The sequence below is a fragment of the Lepisosteus oculatus genome, chromosome 4 (genome assembly GCF_040954835.1).
Source record: "Lepisosteus oculatus isolate fLepOcu1 chromosome 4, fLepOcu1.hap2, whole genome shotgun sequence".
NCBI lineage: Eukaryota > Metazoa > Chordata > Actinopteri > Semionotiformes > Lepisosteidae > Lepisosteus > Lepisosteus oculatus.
In genome coordinates this window covers 29286993-29307733 of record NC_090699.1, presented here as the reverse complement: position 1 = coordinate 29307733, position 20741 = coordinate 29286993, and the positions used below count along the sequence as shown (strand labels likewise).

At 36.5% G+C, this 20741-nt stretch overlaps 1 protein-coding gene across 2 annotated transcripts in view; it reads right to left on the bottom strand.

Moving 5' to 3' along the window:
• The window catches only part of plpp4 (phospholipid phosphatase 4), a 68576-nt gene that overhangs the window by 21613 nt on the left and 26222 nt on the right, over window positions 1–20741 (bottom strand). Inside the window, exons 6-7 of one of the 2 annotated variants that reach the window (XM_006630426.3) lie at window positions 9394–9564; window positions 737–4151 (exon numbers count right to left, since the gene is read on the bottom strand). In XM_006630426.3, the coding sequence (XP_006630489.1) occupies window positions 3949–4151; window positions 9394–9564 (374 nt within the window). In that variant the 3' untranslated portion in view covers window positions 737–3948. Of the gene's footprint in view, window positions 1–736; window positions 4152–9393; window positions 9565–20741 lie in introns of those variants that run through there. The other variant, XM_015346513.2, reaches the window with a different exon arrangement.

Sequence of the window (20741 nt, the reverse complement as noted above, 5' to 3'; positions counted from 1 at the left end):
AGAAAATATCAGAAAACAGTTAAGTATTTCGTAAATGACTGTCCCTCAATCATTGAATCCTAGACTGGAAATACACTAAATATCATGAGTTTTTCTTCCAGCACATCTCTATACTTTTCCATTTACTTATACTTTAGCAAGTTCAGTCCAAATTTATAACTGAATGACAGAGACAGATGCAAAGCGGGCTATAGTGCAAGACTCAACTGAGCATTGATCATCACACAAATGTTAAAAATGTCCAACATCATTCAATAGGCTAGAAGATTTCATCAAGAATAATGGAGATCACACTGGGTACATAAAGCGATTATTCTTGCGATCCAGCAAAGATAGTTCTAATACTGTGAAAACACCCACTGACAGCTACTGGCCTGAAGAAATGGCAAACGCCCCAGTCGTCCTGTGAGAAATAGATGAACAAGTGAATGCTGCTTTAATGTACCTATTCTAATGTGCAGGATGTCAACCCAGACCAGATGCTTCATATTTCACAGTGGAGCAAAACCTGCTTCTTAAAGCACTTTGACATTCATTTATCTTCATATGAGCATTTCCAGAATAAAAAATAGGTTGCTTTACAAAAACAGAATTGAGCTTCTATGAGCTTAGTGCTGCTAATGCTGTAGGTCAGAGTGATAAAGAAAAGTTTAAGCAAATTTTAACAAGCATACTGTTTGCATTATTTGGATATTGAGCTAGATGTACTGAAATACAAATAATTTTGAATAGCATATTTGTTTCAAACAAACCACAATCATGTGTAGCTTTATTGAAGCATAACAATACTACACATACTTTCACTATGAGCAGAGCACAATGTTAACATACAGTGTTTCACAAAAGGCCTTTATATCACCAACATTCATGGGCAATTACCGTTCTCTACCTACTTGTTTTGCCAGTAATGTAATTGTTGTTTTTATAGGGTATTCTTTATCTCGTTTGCTAAAATAATAAAATCAAAATATTTTCCTATATGCATTTCTTTTTCAAAAGTACTCTGTCAGTACAGTACATGAACAAGGTTGCATTTCCATTTTATATATACATTTATAAATAACAATACACAGTTCAAAAGTTCATTTACAGCCTTTCATGCTTTTCCCATAGAAAATCTGATCACAAAAGCATGCCACAGTATATGATTGTATTAATTTTTAATGAAGAAAATTAAACATCTGTAAATTCAATAAAGAATGCTCAATTCCGTTGGAGCCAGTCTCCTGAAGTAATGTATTTAAACAATGCTTACTAAATCCATTCTTTCTTATTACACAGGCAGTGCCTGCATAAAATGTAAACTGAGATTTGTGTTTTAGTCAACTTAGCAACAATTCTCATTTCTAACAAAACTCATTGCTATGGTCAAACAGCTTAGCACCTACAGATTTTTGCACACTATCATACAAACAAAATGAAGGTCATGCTCATTAGATATGATTATTGCACCATAACCACTAGTATTGGCTGTGAAAGTCTCTAAATCACAAATAGCTCTATCTAAATATTCTTGCACCGGGTCGATACAGCAAGAAAGCCATTACATTTTCAGAAAAGTATGGTTATGAACTTTTTAAGAGATGAAGAACGAGGCAGGAACTGGTCTGAAAATCCAAAATGCTTATGACAAGAATGGGATATGGAGAACATTACTACCCCCAGTTCTCAAAATTAAGGATGAGAAAAGGTGTTTCACGCAAATATATGAAGAGCTGCCTCTTTTCCGTGGCTTACCTCTAACGTGCAGTTACTAAGGATGGAACGTGAAGGTGGAGAAACGACATTTAGAAACGATATTTAGAAAAACTATTCCTTTTTTGTAGGAAGTGTTCAAGGACAACAAACATCCCTCTATTATTGTGTCTGTTCACTTACTGTAAATGCAATGTTCATTCTGGAAGATGGCTGAAGTGCAGAATTCCATGATATCAAAGTGGTTATGAAACTGAATTTCTAGACTGTTTTAGTTGTGCCAGACCTTTATAGAAGGAAAAATGCATTAATTGCCAGTTTCTGAGTTTCTCCCATTTTAGTTAAATGATTTGTTTATGATTAAATCTCCTGCTTTCTAGTCAGTGTTCACCAGCATTGACACTAAGAAGCAACAGTTCTTATATGTAACCATCCGATCCACAAAGGATTAGAGTTTTTGTGACCTTTTATTATCCCTATATTGTGTTTTATATTATGACTGAGCAAAAGACATCTGAAGAAATAGACCAAGCCTGTATTTGTCAGCCAGTTGCTATGGACAACAAGAATCTTTCCAAAGGAGAATGGGAATATGTTGTGTCTTATTTTCCACTCTCTCAGAGATGAGAAGTAAGAATATGCCTTATACTGAAAACACAACAGAATTAGTTTTGGTAGCTGTAATAGAGATGGATGATTATTGATGATAGTAAACCTATACGCTACATTACAAAAATATATGCATGCAGTATTTCTTTTGTAATTGCATGTAAAGGGAATGTTATTTTTTTTTCAGTCATAAAAAAATCCTAGACTTTTTTAAAATGACTGAGTAAAACAAAAAAAATGATCTTTCTGTTTCTTTCATCAAACAATGCACGAACCCACCTTTATTGTACTTACTTTAATCTTCTCTTGTGCAAGTCAGTTTGAAATGATAAAAAATACATAATTTCTCTGAAATACTGCAGTTAAAATTTCAAATAAATAATAATTTCTTTCCTTCAACCTCACTATGTTGAGATCACAGGACCACAGAAACAGCTCTCCACCATTACATTAAACAAAATTCCTCTCACTTAAAATCACACTGTAAGATCCAAAAAAACATTCATGGAGGCACACAAATGAAATTACCTTTTTATGCTTGCAGTCTGTCTAAAGTCACACAGATGTGTTTATTTAAAATTTGCATAGCTTAATAGCAAGTACTCATTTTGAAATTAATATACAGAGACAGGTAAGTCAAGCATTGGTTTGATTTTGTCTTTGATTTTCTTTCTTTTCATTTTATTTTGGATATTTAATCTCATGTCATACTTGCTATTAAAAAAATGTTTTGGCTATGAATAATACATTTTAATGTGCGTGATTATGGGGTTAAGGCAGTGACAGGCAACCATGGGCAAATCATTAAATGGTTACAAATAAACACATAGATGCCATGCATCACAAAATGAAGAAAGTTGAATGTGTTTTGCATTATCTGGCAGCAGTCATTCCCCAGAGAGTCTTTGACATCTTAACTCCAATATTCTGCTTCCCTTATATCGTCTTGCACAAGGTGTGAGAGGAATTGTAAAGTTCCTGCTACTCTTGTTAGCAGTTTCCAGGTAAAGTCTGTTTCCCGCTGTCACCCCATTAGTGTAGTAAATGAAAATGTGCATGAACAGACATTTTCAGCAGTGGATCAGTTTTCATGATGCCAGCGTATACTGCAAGAATATTGAACATGGCTTTATGATGTACTCTAAAGGAGTGTTTTCTGTTTATGCAACTGGTGCACCTGTCACATATTAAAATACATTAGCATGTTTTTTGGGGTTATTGCAGTTGTAAATTACCATGATCAAGTTGGTGTGGTTTTGGGATTATTAATCAGTCTGTTACCCGATGTGACTTTCGGAAAGTGATATGTTCTGTTCTTCTTTTATGTTGGGATCTCCTCCTTGTGGATGTGGCCTTTTAACCACAGAGAAATGGTTATAATCAGGTCAGGTCAGCACAATGAAAAGAAAACAAATGAGAGAAAAAAACTTGCTATGACATTAATGTTAATGTAAGATCAGTATGCATCATTTTGGAAATTGAAGTAATCCTTAATACTACCAAGAAACCTTAGATATGATACAATTATGCAAAACTGTACTTTTTCCTGGAAATCTACTATAGATTGAATGCTACAAGTTAAAAATGAGTGTCCTGTTCATTGGAATGTTTAAGTGCTAGAAGTCCATTGGGCTGCTGCGATAGTCATACTGGCCCCTCAGTCAGCCCCTCCAAAGGGAGGCTTGTTGCATTGTCGGTAGATGGAGCCTCTTCCTCTGGAGCATCGTTGGGCGAAGCCACAAGGCTGGCATAAGGCAGGTGGCACTCCATATGAAGGAAGGGCGGGTAGTGCTGCCGGTAGCAGATATAGGCAAAGAGCAGGCCAATCACCCCGCCCACAAAGGCATCTGCAAAACAACACTGCACTGTCACTAACACTACTTTAAAACAGCCCGATTTAATCTTTAGAGTAACACTAGGTGACCATTGCCTGCTATGACATCATCTGAACAACAACACCATTTCTGAGCACCATTTCATCACTGTGCTTGATAGTGTGCAAGAACATAGCTGTAAAATCAAATGTAAAAGACTGCACAGAAGTCAAGATCAATGTTAACCTTCATTGTTTTTATATCAACATTGGTTTTCTGTTGTCCATACTTGAGTATACACTGTACGTAAACAGTCACAAATCACGATGAACCATGACCTTGAAAGATCAAAATATTAAGTATTATAACATAAATTCAAACTGCTCCTCATTGTTTTGTTTTAGTCTCAATTTGTAGGCTTATTAATATTTAATCTTACTCTTACAAAAATAAAGGCCAGTTTCATGAAGTGTTTCTGTGTTTTACTTGAGCAATAACAGCTGTATCACACTTCCTCAGGGAAGAAACAAGTTGTACCTTTTCTTGCTTAATTATGAATTAAACTAGCACTGTTGTTGCTGCTAGCTCCTTAGGCACTAAGAAGCAACAGTTCTTATGTGTGAGCACTGGGAATCTGAAACATTCATCTTTTTTGCTACAATAACCAACTGCCTCAAAGGACTTCACATCAGATATATGCACACACCAGTTCAGTGTCACTCACATTATTTATTCTTAAATGCTTTAGAGGACGTTTTATTCAGATACAGCTACACAATCTCAGGGTGTAAGTACTCTGTCAAAAACACTCTGATTCGCTTATTCTAATTACTATAGCCCAGCTGTACAGTAACTATGCAGGTCACTGGAGCATGGCTAGAGAAATAATTTGCACAGAAGAGCAGACAAGCAGCCATGCAGTAACTGTCGAGGCTGTCCCCAGCCCTACTTGTCCAACAAACCTCCGCATCTCTCTTAACACGCCAGCAGAGGAACTAGTTGTTTTATAAAGCTGCTCTTATTGTTACAATCACGGATACAATTACTGTTGATGAAAAGTAAGACAAATATAAATATGTCCCCATGATGTTAATTTTGATCAGATTTAATGGACAATGTTTGTTATATTTGATAATGAATCTACAGGCTAAATAAAAGCACATAACAGATTAAGTAGTTTTGTCTTTCTCATACTGTTCAAAACTGGTCAATTGTAGAGTAAACTAGTCATTAAAATAGTCAAGTTACAGTACATTCTACTCTCCAATAGAGAGAATATTCTGGAGTGTTCTGGACATAACTAATCAGGTCCGAATGACTTTTGGTTCTAGTGTTAAACTCAGGACATTATATTACCTAGAGGATTATAGGCTATGGCTTCTCTCAGTGTAATGCCAATGGGAAGAAAAATAAGTATTTTTAACTTTTGTAAATATATGTAATACATTGTAATTATTTATTGTATATTTTAAATTAATTTTAACTAATTATAACTGGTGTTGTTTTTATGAGAGCTGTCAGAATGACTTTATCCCTGCAGGAATGTGTCCCTTTACAACTACAACTTTGTGTTGAGGTAAATTTGCAATTAAATCTTTGTTTATTCCCATATGGATATTGTATCGTATATCAAGTTTACATATATATTGAAATTTTGAGAATTGTGCAGAGAGCTTAATGAAATGCATTCAGAATATGATATCATACATTTTATATTGTTAATTTATGTATATTTTTATTTGAATGTATAGGGGCTCTTAGAATGACCATTTAACCATTCACACAGCTGTATATAGAAAAGTCACTAACTTTGACAACTACAGTGTGCATCTGCACCCCAAAAAGCAATCTGAGCTTGCATGCCAGGTATTGACCTAGTCCTGCTAGTCAATCCCTCTGGTGCCTGCTAGTATTGCCCAGTGTCTAGAAAATATGTTCTGCATGGTCTCATTTATACTGTATTTGTGCCATGTTTGATTACACTCTGCTTGATACTGTAGCCTCCAACGCACAGCTGTTTGAAAAAGGAAAGCAGCCTTAGAGGGAATTATTCTAAATAATAACACTATACAAATGTATGTAACAATAATATAGAGAGGCTACTGTAGTTTATTGTTTGCTTTTTCAAGAAAACATAGACATGGCACTTTTCATTATCAATTTATACCTCATAATGTCTTAGGACTGTATAGGATATGAAAGAATTGAAAACTGAGAACTGACTCTCTCATTGCTTATTAATGAGCTACTAGAACAGCCAGGCTCGTATGCCTCTTATGCCTCATTGCCCTCCATCATTAATCTGTAAAATTATGTTGCAAAAGCTGTGAAGCTTCTCTTTTCAGTTGGTCTGTTGGGGGCAGCCTGGACTTTTTCTCTCATCTCTGTTCATACAGACACTTTCCCGCTTTTTTATTTTTTCTGTTCATTCACTTAGAAATGTATGCATTCTTTTTTTGCAGCAAAAAATCAACATTCCTTATTAATCTGTCTGACTACAATCAAAAAAATTATATGGCACTTCCACCATCTCAGATCTACAGAAACACATCTATACAGATCAAACAATGATTTACTTTCATTAACACCCTGCCTGTAAGAGGCACAGCAAATCTTGTATATCCAAGTCCTGGGTGACCCCTTTGTCTGCTCATTTTCATTGCAGCTCAGCAATTTAATTAGTACCCAATCTGTTAGCTATTACACTATTGGGTTGCTTAGACTTTTATCTGCAGTCAGGCCTTGGTTTCAAAAATACCCTGGCTAAAGAATATTATTTCTAACTTAAGTATAAAGAAATTTTTTCAAACTCTCCTCAACATGCTAGTTAAGACTTTACTCTCTCATTAAAGTGTTTAATTAAAAAGCTTTTAGCAGACGATCACTGCATGATGAACAGACTGGGGTTCCCAGTCCTGGTTCTGGGCACTCACACACCTGCAGGTTTTCACTACAGCTGAGCTCTTTTCTGAAGTGAATCCTTAATTTAGCCAATATATTGCTCAGTTGGAATCTTTACAAGCTGTTTTTTTTCTACTCAAAAAGTGGAGTTACTTATGAAACACACTAGAAGACAAACTCCAACTTGATAAGGAACTGGAAAAAAATTAAGCTTATTATTAGGTCTATAAAGGGTTCAATGATTAAAAAGGAAGCTTAGTTGGAACAGAAACCAGGTGGGCAAGTCCCTGGGACCAGAATTCGGAAACCCTGATGACAACCCTACAGGAACCAACTACAATTTTAGCTAATGCAGCTGAAGGGAGGCAGTTCTGAGACTCATTAATTTGTTAATTAGTTCTGACACCAATTACAAACCTCATGAAAACTACTGGGCAATTGGATTTTGATCATATCCAGTGATTGATGGTTGTATTCATACTAAGCTTTCTTCTACACTTCCATATCTGCATGCTCATCTCAAATTTCCAAGGGTAACTCACCCCTGAAGTAAACACACAACTTAGTACAACCCCGTCTCTTTCCAAACTCTTCCCCTGGAAATCAATTGACTTTAAATGCCTGCAGGATAATTGCAAATGCATTAATAAGCAGTCTCCAAGTTTGAAGTTATAAAAGGTGATAGGACTTTTTTTTTCTTTATCTTTTTCTTATATCTTCAAATTGTTTCATACATTTTTTTAAAGTCATTTTTTTGTGAGAGCTTGAGAAAAGGACATGCTTGCTTTTCCTAAAAAAAAGGGGGGAATCACAGCACATGACCTTGATATGAAAATCCATCCAGAGGTCAAGCAAACACTGGCAAAAAAATGTCTCCATTAAACCTACAGTCTGTACTGCAAGTATGTTTACAGACCTGTACACAATATTTGTTGCTTGTTTTTTATTGAGAATGTATTCAAATGACTGTGTAATTACTGTCTATGGATAAAGTCTGCGCTAGAGATCACAAGGTTGCACTTCACTACTCCATTAGGTTCTTTCAGCAAGAGCCAAGTGTATTTCATCTGAAGTGATGAGGGCATATTTCCATTTATGCATTATTTTAAAATCGCCCATATTTTAAAAAGGAAAATAGCCAAAGTGTATCATTTAAGGTTCCTGAGTTAATAAGTAAAGGGTTTTGTTATTATGCTGCTAGGTGTGTAGGAATCTTTAAAAACATCAAAATCAGAGGTACAATTGTTACCAGATAAACCCTTACAGTATGTTTCACAACACTAGTCACTGTATATAAGAAAGGGGTACTTTCATAAATACTGTACATAATATTATCATAGTTATATTTTTAAATACTATTAAATAATAGGCCTACAAAAATAAATACATTTTATTTTTACCAAGCCACAGTTTTCCATTCCATTATGTCCTTTGTCCTTTATTTCTTCTAATCTGTCAATTTGTCATTTGGGAAATGTTATAGAGTTCTATGTTCTGTTCTACAGCTATTTTAAATCCTGTGTTCTAAACAATGTTCTCTGATAATTCTGCTGACATCTGAACACATTATTGTACTGTGCTAAGGCCTCATGTTTGTGTCTGCATCAACTTTCAATTTTGCAATATGATTAAACACATCCACTGACATAAAAGCAAATAAAGAGAGATGATGCAAAACGAGCAATGATTGCATTGCTTCTTGAAGCCTGGAAAAAAGATATCTTGTATTTGTTCTGAGTGAGAAATCAAATGCTCTGCTCATCAGGGTTTAGTGAGAATCTGTCCCACAACGAAAAAACGAATGTTTCAAATCTTTACAGTTTACACTAATTGTGCAAATGTATTTCTTGATGATCTTTGCTCCAGGATCTTCAAATATCTGCTTACAAGGTGTTATCTTAAATGGACAGTGAAAAAGCTGATTAGGCTTTTCAGAGCAGACAAATACAGCACCAGAAAGTCAAAACCTGACACAATGGTCTCTGTTTGTGTAATTGTTTCATGGCTGGGATAGCTTCACGCTGACTGCAGCAAACAATTTAAAAAGGAAAATAAAGGTCTCTACTCTCTCCATCATAATGCTGATTTTATCCCTCCTGTTCTGCAGCATGGCTTTTAAGCCTATAACTCACAATGTACAGTGGCTCTCAAAAACACCCCTCTTGGAAGTTGTCACATTTTATTGTGTCACAATATGGAATCCTGATGTATTTAACTGGGATTTACTGCCATTGATCAACAGAGAATACTCTATAATGTCAAGGTAAAAACAATTCTATTATACCAACAGAGTATAAGATATTCACAATACTGTATATTCTGTATTGACTATATAAAGAAAAGGAGAATGGGAATAAATGTAATGAATAAAGACCTTGCCAGTGGTGTTTGTAGTCACAGGTGCGGGACAGGGCGATCATCATGGCACTATACAGGGGCAGGATGGCAGCACAGAGCCTCCAGCTTCGGCCACGCCCACAGTCAGTGAAGCACTGCAGTTTCCCCACCAAGTAGAAGGAAGTGAAGCCCAGGCCAGAGAATGCAACTGGAAATAGAGGAAGTTCTTAGAGCAGGGTGGTACAGCACCAGAGCCACAGAGAGAATCAGGTTATGTATTGAGATGTTAACAAGTCAGCTGGTAACACTTTAAATTAAGGATTGCAGATCCTATTTGCAAAGCCTTTATCACCTTGAAAATAACACACCTCTTCTCTCATACTGTAAAATGTTACAAATAGAGAAGTATCTGCTCATAATTTTCCTTTAGATATTTAAAGTAACATTGGAATATTTAAGGGTAATATACAGTAGTTCAATGTACAGTACCATTAACCAAATATACAGTATAGTAAATAAGCCACTATAATGAACTCTAATATTAATACCTCTGTTTTCCAGTACACATTTTTAATGTTTCTCATTAGAAGTTTAGCAATAATAGGATAATTTTAAGTATTTATAAAGGCTTTTGCAATAAATTAAATTAGGTACCACCGATATCCAGATTCAGTGAGATTCCATATACAATAGAGTTCTACATGTCTCCTCAGATATACAGTATAGAGATCCTTCTGCTGAAATAATTAACTCTTTCTCTGGGGATCTGCCAGCCCATGTTTTATCATTGTCTGCATTCCTCACATTAACTTCATATTCTCCAGGCTGAGACAGAATATTCTTTATGCATAATACAATACAAACACAATTCTTCTTTGTGTCCTGTTAAATATTTCATGTTTTGCCCTGAAAGCCAAAAAAAGTCTGTGCTTTAGGCTTTGCTTTTGAGATTGTCATCAGATGTTTTACATTTGTAAGGATAGGATTAAATGAAGCACTTTTTCCTCCTGTGTCAGAGATTTGTTGTGTTTGGAAAATTGATTTTTAAACTCTTCAGCCATCATCATACCAAGACAGGGAAGCATCAGAAGACTCCTTTTATTTTTTAAAAAGTGAATTTGTCTGTAACAGGCTATCCACTGCCCCAGCGTTAAAGGTAGTCTTTCCTTAGAGCAGCCAGGAAAGTCCCCTTCATGGAGCCTCAGCATAGCCTCTTACCCCCAGTCAACAAACCAGAGCAACGTCTCTGGTAATCTGCAGTCTAATAATCATTTGATCTACATTAAATATGAAAGAAGACATTTCTGTATACACACTCCCATTTTATGTATGCAAATACATTCACATACTGTACGTATATCAACAATCATGCTTAATGTACTGTACCTAGCCACATAATTAACATTTCACTGTTTATTATCACTTCTTAAGGGGAATCCCAAACATACATTCAATAACCTTCCACATATTACTTTATAATTATATAATTAATGTATTACTTCAGATTTTTATCTAATTTCCCTTCCTTCGCTTCCAACACATGGTGTCATTTGGAAACTAAACATCCCCACCACCCTAGAAACCTTTTATAATACAGTACACAGACAAATCTGCCTCCTGACCATCACAGTGAGGTTTCTTCAGCACACTGGATTACAATAATGTTTGGTATTTGAATACAGAAATTCCTGTGCACTTCATTCTTCATAACATGAGGCTTTGCAAGCATTGTATCATAATGTAGCACTTACTGTGCCAGGTGCCATAGGGAACAGTCACAGCCAGAAGCCTGATCCCCTCACAGTGTTAGTTTTTGGCTATAAATGGAAGCAATAATTGCTTAATGTGCATACATAATAAAACATGTGGAGAGCAGTTGTTAGGGCTCTGGACTCCAGACTAGAGGGCTGTATAGTTAAAGTCCCGTGGGACAATGCTGTTGAACCCCTGAGCAAGATACTGTACTTCACTCAGATCCATTTAAGCCCTGCTATATACTGTATACCTGTATATAATGGCTCTCTATAAAGGTCATCACTGCAAAACAAGAATTTCTTCTCAATTAACGTACTGGGTAAAATAAAAGAAATAAAAAATAACAAGATTCCACCAGACTAACGTTGCTTGACAAGACTGAGTAATTTGTTGTAACTAGTGAGCAAATCTTTGCAAAAGCAGTCAATATTTCCTCATGTTTTCCACAGGCACCAAACTGCACATCAGGTGTAGCACTGTGATTTAATGGAAATGGGTGCTCAGACATGTCAGCTAAGCAGCCATACTGACAATGCTTTTGAAGAATAATATGACTCTTTAGAGGACTAAAACTTTATTCAAAGATAGCTGTAGCACCGTGAATCACTGCACCAAGCTGCATTTTAATTGTAAATTAAATCCCGATGACAAAACTGTTAGTGGCAGCAACAAGACAAGGTCATTTGTTTACTGACACTGTGGAGTCACACAGATTAACTGACAATTTGTAATGAGCAATACCACAGACACGCTGAGATCAGGCAGAGTCAGCTCCAGGGGAGCTCAGATCAGGAAGATATGAAAAATGTTGAGCGTACCTAATTTTTAAGGCATGGAAAGAGAAATTAATAAAGTTTTAATGTTTTGCTACTTCTCAAAGCATGTTGCACTTGATTGATCACGCACAAAATGCAGGAGATTGCAAGGACAGACCGGAACTGATAAGATATTCTAGATTCCGATCGGCAATTTCTCATCTTTCAACCTGCCTTCAAGACAGATACCTTGACAGGATAAAGCCCCAGCAAGCCCTATAGCTGCTTTCATAAACAAATTGTCTTTCAAGCAAATTCATACTGTAGGTTGCTGCCCAGTGTCCAGATACAGTATACAGCATCTCCAACATCAAATATTTTTGTTTTGTTAGGAAATTATAAAATACATGGTAGGTTTATGGTATGTAGCTGTTAGATATGAATGTCATTCAGACATTAAGAACTGAAAATGTAAAATGTACAAGAACTGTTGTATAATGCTAGGTATTAAGTCAAATGTTTTGCAGTTAAATTTCAGATAAGTTTCAGATTTAGATTACCTGTTTTTAAGTGTTATATTTAATACAATTAACTGTTTCTTCTATACATTGAAAGATTTTCTTTGACTTGGTTAATGGAAACAGAAGGTGTATGTGATCTGTTGTCCTGGTAACACCACATCCTTTTGATTTTGTTGTCCTGGCAACACCACATACTTTTGATGTACATTCTCCCACTGCTTACAAAAGTGTCCTCTGTATTCCTACAAGAGATTAATAAATTACCTTATAATCACTGGGCTCACTTATACTGAAACTCTGCCTGTCATGTAACAAGAACTACAGGGAAATTGAACTGATTTAAATAAAGTTCAGTTCTAGTTTCTTAATCCATTAAGCAGAGACTTAATTCCGAAATGTAGTACTTTCCTCTTAAATCCTTCAGACTCACTGAAACACTTACATGAGACCGAAAACGGCAAAAACCTCAGTTTTGTTAAGAACAGTGTTTTAAAAAAAGAAAGCATCATGATTATGGCTCCTCATGCATATTTATAGCATGTTGAAATAATTGTTCCCAAGTATAAATAGTCAAATAAATTAGATTCCAAGTCATTAAAGGGAGTTGATGCTAATCTGATTTCGTGATGCTTTCAAGGTTCTATTAAAAGTTTCAAAGGGGATATAGTTTTCTGTCAAGTTAGCTGAATTCTTATTGCTACAGATTTTATAGTAGGCTTACAAAGTGTGGGTTAAGGTACAATACAAAAAAGAAAAGCTGGCATTTGTGCAATGAAAGAATGTGTAAAACAGAACATTGCTTTTAAATGTATGTAGCCTCCTCACCGTGGTGAGCAAAATGTTTAAAGGTAAGGTATTTGCAGCTATGGATATTTATACAAATAAACAAATATCCATAGCTACAGTTTAGGAAATAGTTTTATGAATTTGTTTATTCATAGTAGCATAGCAGGTGTAAAGCGGACAAAAAGATAAATTCTTCCCGACATTTGTACAAGTACTCTTGAGCTGCTATTAACAATCACAGTGCTACAGTATATTTATATATAAAAAGCCAAATTGTTTTTTTAATACTCATACAAAACGCACAGCAAAAAGGAAATGAGGTGTGCTTGAGCCATTACTGTATTTTGCGTTCCATATGCAAAACCTTGTAAATTGTCTTGCTGTATCCACCACAGCTGGTCTCTCATCATAACCATAACACAAAATGTATCAGAAGCAGGAAGGATGACTGTTATTGACTGCCTGTAATAAATATCTTTCTGTTAGGTGCAAACACTAGCTGTAATTAAAATGTCATGCCTGTGCTATAACAGTTGTCACAGCAAATAAACCTCATGAAGATTGATAGCAGCCTCTGTCCTAGGAATGTGGAGTGTTAACATTAGTCAGCACTTGTTGTATATACAGTAAACATTACAATGAATAGTGAAATGAGGTCTTTTCACACAAAAGCCTTTTTCGTCAAATTTGCAGTAATGTCAGTCGTCATGCAGACATCATAGTACCTGTTATATTTCAATTTTTCACAGGTTATTTTTTCTTAGAAAGATAGATGTTTTTCACCCTTCTTCTCATGGTATGATTCGTTTTTATGTTTTCGGCTATGTAACGAAAGCGTTCTTTCAGGACCCTATGCAGACGACACAATCCGGGGTAGAGTGAGGAAAACATGGGGGGAAAAGCATGCTGGAGTCGGGAATGAACACAGGGGGCGTGTCTCTGGTGCGCTGGTGTTCGGAGGAAGTGTGCCCGAGGCAAACAGTCCAGAATTGAGTCCAAGGGGGAATACGAGACAAGGCAAAAGTCCAAAGCCGGGGCGGTCCAGCCAAGACAAACGGGATTAAAAACAGAAACCGGGTTGGGACCGGCACGGGACCAGGTGCTTCCAGGTGCCTGGTACGGAAACCAATGCAGAGCCAGGAACCGAGTGAGCGTCTGGCTTTTAAGGTGAACCAAAAAGGGGGCTGGAACAGGGAGCAGGTGTGGGAGATGAGTAAAAAACAAGGAAGGGCTGGAGCATCCTTAAAAGGAGGGGTTACGAACGTGACAGGCAGTCAATGGGTTGTTTCTCTTCAGTTCTATAACAGGGGACCATGTGCTAGTGCTGTGGAACTCCAGTCCTGTATTTCCTTGTTGTAAAAAAAAGATTAGAAACACACGGGAGTTATTGTTCAACTAAGCAAGTAATTTGTTCAATTAAGGAAACGGTTTAATTATCTAAAGGGCTGAACGATATTTTGATTTGTGTTCCAAATGATCTTTAAATTGGACTTCTGAATGTAACAATAATGACCTGGTTAGTTGATACAGATCATTATATATGGATGATTTATTGGTTATCTACAAAACATGCAGAACTTATAACTAATGTAATAAGCATATGGTTTTAGAATTTAACATATCTTCCACCTTGATGGGTTACCTACTCAATATAATCAATATTCATACTACACCAGTGTCAAAATGAATCATTAAAAAACTCATAGTCTATTCAAGTGGTTTTCAAGATCACTTTTTCTCAAACATGGTCTCAGATTCTTTTTTTTATAATCTGTTTTCAATAATTTTTACAATAATCTTGGAATTTATGCATATTTCCTTTGGCCTTTGTTATTCTTAGTTTGGAAAGTTTCACTGGCAGCAGACTGGATATTAAACAAGTTCTCATATCTCAAGTAAACTACGACTCGAGATCAGCTACAGATTTCATTAACTAAAATTCTTTACCAATAATTCTCGAGATGTGCTTTTTCACAGGCCAACCTTTGATAATCAAGGGAGGTGAACCTAGTGCACAGCTGCTTGCTGCAAGCACTTAAAATGCAGCCTGACATCGGGTATGGAAAGAATATTTATTCTGTAAAGCATGGAGATCCCAAAGGAGGAATTCAATTAAAATACTGACATTCAGACCACAGCCAAGCATAATGATAAGTAATGTATTAAAGTGGCAACACTTTTTCCTACACTGCACATTGTTCTATTCTCCAATAGGTCTATTGTTGCTCTGGAAAAGAGTCTGACCAGTCTCAGAACCTTTTATGAAGCATCAGCTGGTAATCATTGCTGCAACGGCTCTTAAAGCAAAATGTTTAGAAAGGATCAAAGAACCAACAAGCAAAAGCTGCTGTCTTAGGGCTTAGAGGATTATGTGATTGGTTGTTTCTAAGTGGGTAATAGTAAGAGGCCTTCAAAAACAAGCCAGAAATAGATACAAACTCAGTAAGGTTAATGTTGTGTAGAAAAAGTATGCGATTTGTGTCTTTATTATTCAACACAAGATTTCTATATCAGTGTAGGTATGATGCTCTTAATAGACTGACTAGTGTTTTCTCTGCAAATATTACTGTTTGTACTGTACTGCAATTGTTATAACTAAATAATGCAGCAATGGCTGAAAACCAGAATCACAATTAACATACCACGTATTGCTCATAAAGTGGTTAATCTCTACTTTTACCACTATTAAAAATATAGAAAAAAAAACTTGGAAGACCTTGTACAAGTGTACAAAAGGCTGTTTTATATGTGTAGGAAACTGGGTATTTATGTGTTTCCTGAGCTGACTCCATTTCAGAGCATGCTTTATTATCTGGCTACTGATAAAACAATAACTCTTAATAGTAAAGACAGATTCATGTTCATCAACAGCTACAGTGACTGTCAGATATTCGATAGGATTCTTGGGCACAAACACTATTGATATTTTTATGTTTCTCTTTCAAAGACTCTGGATCACATGATGCAGGTAAGAAGATTTTTCCTCCTAAAATGAGGTTTACACAAAATTTTGGGTTTAACATCCTGACTCAGGATGTACAGTAACTCAGTCTGAACTCTGCCCAGGGCACTCCCAGGCACCCCTAGATAATATCTCAAAATACAGACCTCCTACCTACTGTATCACAATAAACCTGCAACGGGCACCCAGAGAACCAGAATTCTTTCAAGTTTCCCCCTTTCACTCTTTTATAAATCTGAAGCTATTTGTGTTGAACTGGGTGATTTGGAATAGTCAGGTGTGTATTTTTCATGTCTCAGCTCATGGCTGTGAAACCTGAGACTGCACACAGAGATGAATGAGGTAGTGTAGGCTCTCTGACCTATTTCCTTCTTCATGCTCAAGTTGGAACACATCATGGGAACACAGCTCTTTACCAGAGGTTTGGTACTGACTGGAGGATAAGCACGTCCCTTACTGACAGCACTACATGCCTGTAGGTACTGATGGAGTAACTAAAAGACAATTGATCCCAGACCTGATGAAAACCACTCTTCTCTATATGAGGAATCCCTTTCACAGTCACCTGTTGACCTCATGCAGACTAAAACCCTTCATGATAGCTCAACCTGCACTTGGGTGAGTGCCTTTACCCACTGAGCTTTGCAGGAGGCATGGTTCCATAAACCTTTTGCAATCTGTGTTAGGATGCCTCCCAGCCTTTGCCACCAGGTCACATTTTGACCTACAGTACCCTGAAGAGCACCAAGTCTATTATTGTCACGCTCCACACTCTACCTCGGAAACGCCGTTCTGTCCCTGTCACACCCCACACTCTCCTTCGCAAACGACGTTACATTCCTGGAACCTCTGCTTCACAATCTCATCCCTGATTGAACCCACCACATTCATCAGATTCCTCAAATTCTCACTCCCTAACCAATCATCCAATCACACCCCTTTCCTTTCAGTATTTAAACTCCCCGCACACACCTTCCCACACTCACTATTGAGAAGCCTCTCGTAGTATTCTCCAGTGCGCGTTACCAAGCCTTTTCACTGATCTCCCGTTACGAATCTTCTGCTTCCGCCTCTTGACCTCGCCTTCTGGATTTTGACTGTTGGATTGTTTTGGATATCTCTTATTGCCGGACTCTTAGCCTCCCTTATCGACCTTGCCTCCTGGAGTTTGCCTTTTGGATTGTTTTTGGATATCTCTCATTACCGAACCCTTTACCTCCCTTATCGACCCAGCCTTTGGATTTCGTCTTTTGGATCGTCTCTTTGCTACTCTGCGTTCTGTGGGATTCCAGTCACGCATAAGGATCCTCCTATTCTACCTATAGATTCCCTGACAATTATTCACACTGCTACCTGCTGTGGAGTAGTGGCAAGAGAGCAATGTCTTTAAAAACAGAAAAGAGGAAAGACTAGTGGGAAGTACTGAAGACTATCAGGTGATCTCAATGGCGAGGAGTAATGTTTCAAAATTGCAGAACTAAATATAATATGGTGCAGACTTCACTTATTCTCATGATATAATGTGAAAGCTTTTAAAACTGTGGCATGCTACAGATAATGGATGTCCACAAGTGCAACATTCTGCTAATGATCTCCGTATCTGTGCTTGGTAAGGTTCTTTACAAGTCTGAATGACTTTGTTTACTTCTCCTCCAGGCACATGACATTGCATACAGCTGCATCCTGTCTATAATGAGATGCACCACCATCATGCATAGACATAATGGAGTGTGAAACAATTACACACAGCCCAGTATAACATCACAAAAATGCTACTTTTTCCTTACCTAATGACTCACAACTAAAACTGATTGCAAAAAAGTTCTGTACAAGAAAAGCATAGCTTTTAATCCTTTTATTTTTGTTTAATTTTTAGTTTCAATCAGGTATCACTTACTGAAATAGCTTAAACGTGTACCTAAGGGTGAGATTAATCACATTAGAACAATGACCCACATTCACACTATAAACTTTCTATCAAGTATAGAAGTCAACTAAGGCAGCACTCTTTCCTGGCTGTGGATACATTTACATTAATATAGTGGAAGAACAATCTTTTCTATTGTTGGTACTAAACTCAGGAGAAGGGAACAAGTGCTGACATCAAACTAGTATCCAAAGATTTTAGTGCACATCATGAAAAATGACCTATTTTTACGAAAGGACCATATCTATGAAGCATTGGTAAGCATACTCTCTTCCTGATCAATTATAAACAAAAACATTCCCCAGACTGACATGAAGCTTTATTGCTTTATGCTCTGTAGCCTGGATTCACAGCTCAAAGATTCCATTGCTATAAAATGGAAGGAGCTAAAGAAAATAAAACGATTCAGTACAGTCAACAAATGCAAAGTTCCTTTTCAAATGAATTTGGAATTTACTAGAAGATAGATATACAGTACATACAGTATACTGTAGAATTATCCGAATGAAAGCTAATATAGAACTGAGGAATATGATTAACAGAATGGATAAATCTCAATTATATTCTTCTTTGACCTTTGGTTTGATAATTATGAGGGAATGTATACATTATACAGGTATGTGCATACTGTATAAGTCAGAGTATGCATATGTCTTTTAAATATAATTGAAAAGACTGTCATTTCATATACTCTCAAGACAAATAAGTTGATGTTTATCATGAAAGTAATGCACTCATTTGTCTGACAACAGAACATTTTAATTAAGATATTTCTTCCATTCCCTGTCTGAGTTTCCAGAAACAAAAGATTAGTTAGAAGCTCTGGCCTTAGATCTAGGCAATCAATAGACAGACAACAGAGAGAAGGAAGCTGACACTCACACAATATAAAACATAAACAAATTGTCATTGCTTTTAAACTTCACAACAGCTGCCAAACCATCTGCAAAGATTACATGTTATTATCTTTTATTTTCAAATGGGCTCTTGTAGACATTTGGCATTAAAGCGAAGGCGGATACCTTATTTAAAAGCTGTTTATATTACGTAAATACATTCAAATATCAAGAGACAATGAAAACAACAAATGAAAACAACAAAATTATCTTCTCAAAAGTTCCATGGCACTGGTACTAGGGGGATGCAGAGTTTTTTGGGTTTGTACAATAAATACAAAAGAATCAAGCTCACTAGGCACACACATAATGATATTTACATTACAAATTTTACATACTGAGCAAATACATTTGTTCGAGAGTATTTTTTTCTTAGGATATCAAAATATTGAATTCAGGTCACCGGATTTTGTCAAAATGCCAGGTGCTAGGTGTTTCATTTTCAGAGCTGAGTTAAAATTGCCAAAATTGTTTGATTATGAATCTGTATAAACAGCTTTTTAGAAAGAAATAATTTTATTTAATGCAAAACAGCAAAAGATAAGACCATGCCTTGCATGTTTAATGAAGATCACTGGATTAATATTTGAGAAGTTGCCTAGGGAATGAGGTATTCTGATTCAATTTTGAGCAGATGGATCCAGAGAAACCTGGCTCTTTGAGGGACAGGGCACATCTTGGGTCATTGAAGACATAAGGTCATCACATTAGCCTAGGATCATCACATCCATCTGATCGCTTTGTCTAATTGTTTTCAGCCTGCAGTGGCTACCACATGAGACTTTCCAGAAAGAAATAAGTTTCACACATCAGCAGAATAACTAGATTTCCACCTGCATGAACATGATCCAAAAGCTCAAAGACGACTCAGGTGTCAAACGTACAAGACAAATTCACTGTTTTTTGTAGCACCTGAGGCGGTGACAAATGCAAGCCCATGCTATGCTATGATCACAATGACACGGTTTCAAGAAAACAATGTTGAGGCTTTCCTGTGAGCAGATTTTTCTCCTTATCTGACTGCAATTGACTTCTTTGATTTGGTCAACCCTCATTTGCTGGCTGCAGCTACACAGGAAAACCTCACATGAACCTGTCCAGAGGCTGATCAGGTCTAAGTGTCCATGCTTCTAGGACTGTTTCAAATGTCAGGGAGGTCATACCTAATACAAACCCTATTTGCACGCAATCCAAAAATATAAGGCATTCCCTTCCATTTAACAATTTAAATGTTCCATTTAATTTGTTAAAATTAAAAGGCCATGACCTGACCCTATCAATTTAAGGTCTTTAAATTTAAAGACACTGTATAAAAAAAACAAACCTCCAGACCAACCCAGTCATGGGAAAACAGCAAGCTGCTTCTCTGCAAATTTCTGCAGATCAGTATTTTATAACTTTGGGGCACCAAATCACATTTCTTCATCTGCTGGTGAAATGAAATACATATATTGACCAGAAACAGTGTAATAATGAGAAAAGAGTGTACACTAAATAATAAATATTTTTCAAAAGAAAAGCTTTCCCTGACTAGTTCTGATTTTGATACTTGATACTCTGCTTGAATTGAGTATCTATAAATTCTAAAAGTTCTTGGCAGGTTATAGGCACCAGCTATATCTGGATTTGAAAGAATATGAATTCTGTCTTGCATTTATGAAAAGGTGTGGCTTGAAAACTCAGTGCCAAGAGGCTATTTCATTAAATGTGTTTATTTGCTGGTCTGCTTGGTAAGTAAAAGGACACCACAGGCAGTGGTTTCCTTTATGAAAATGTCATGATG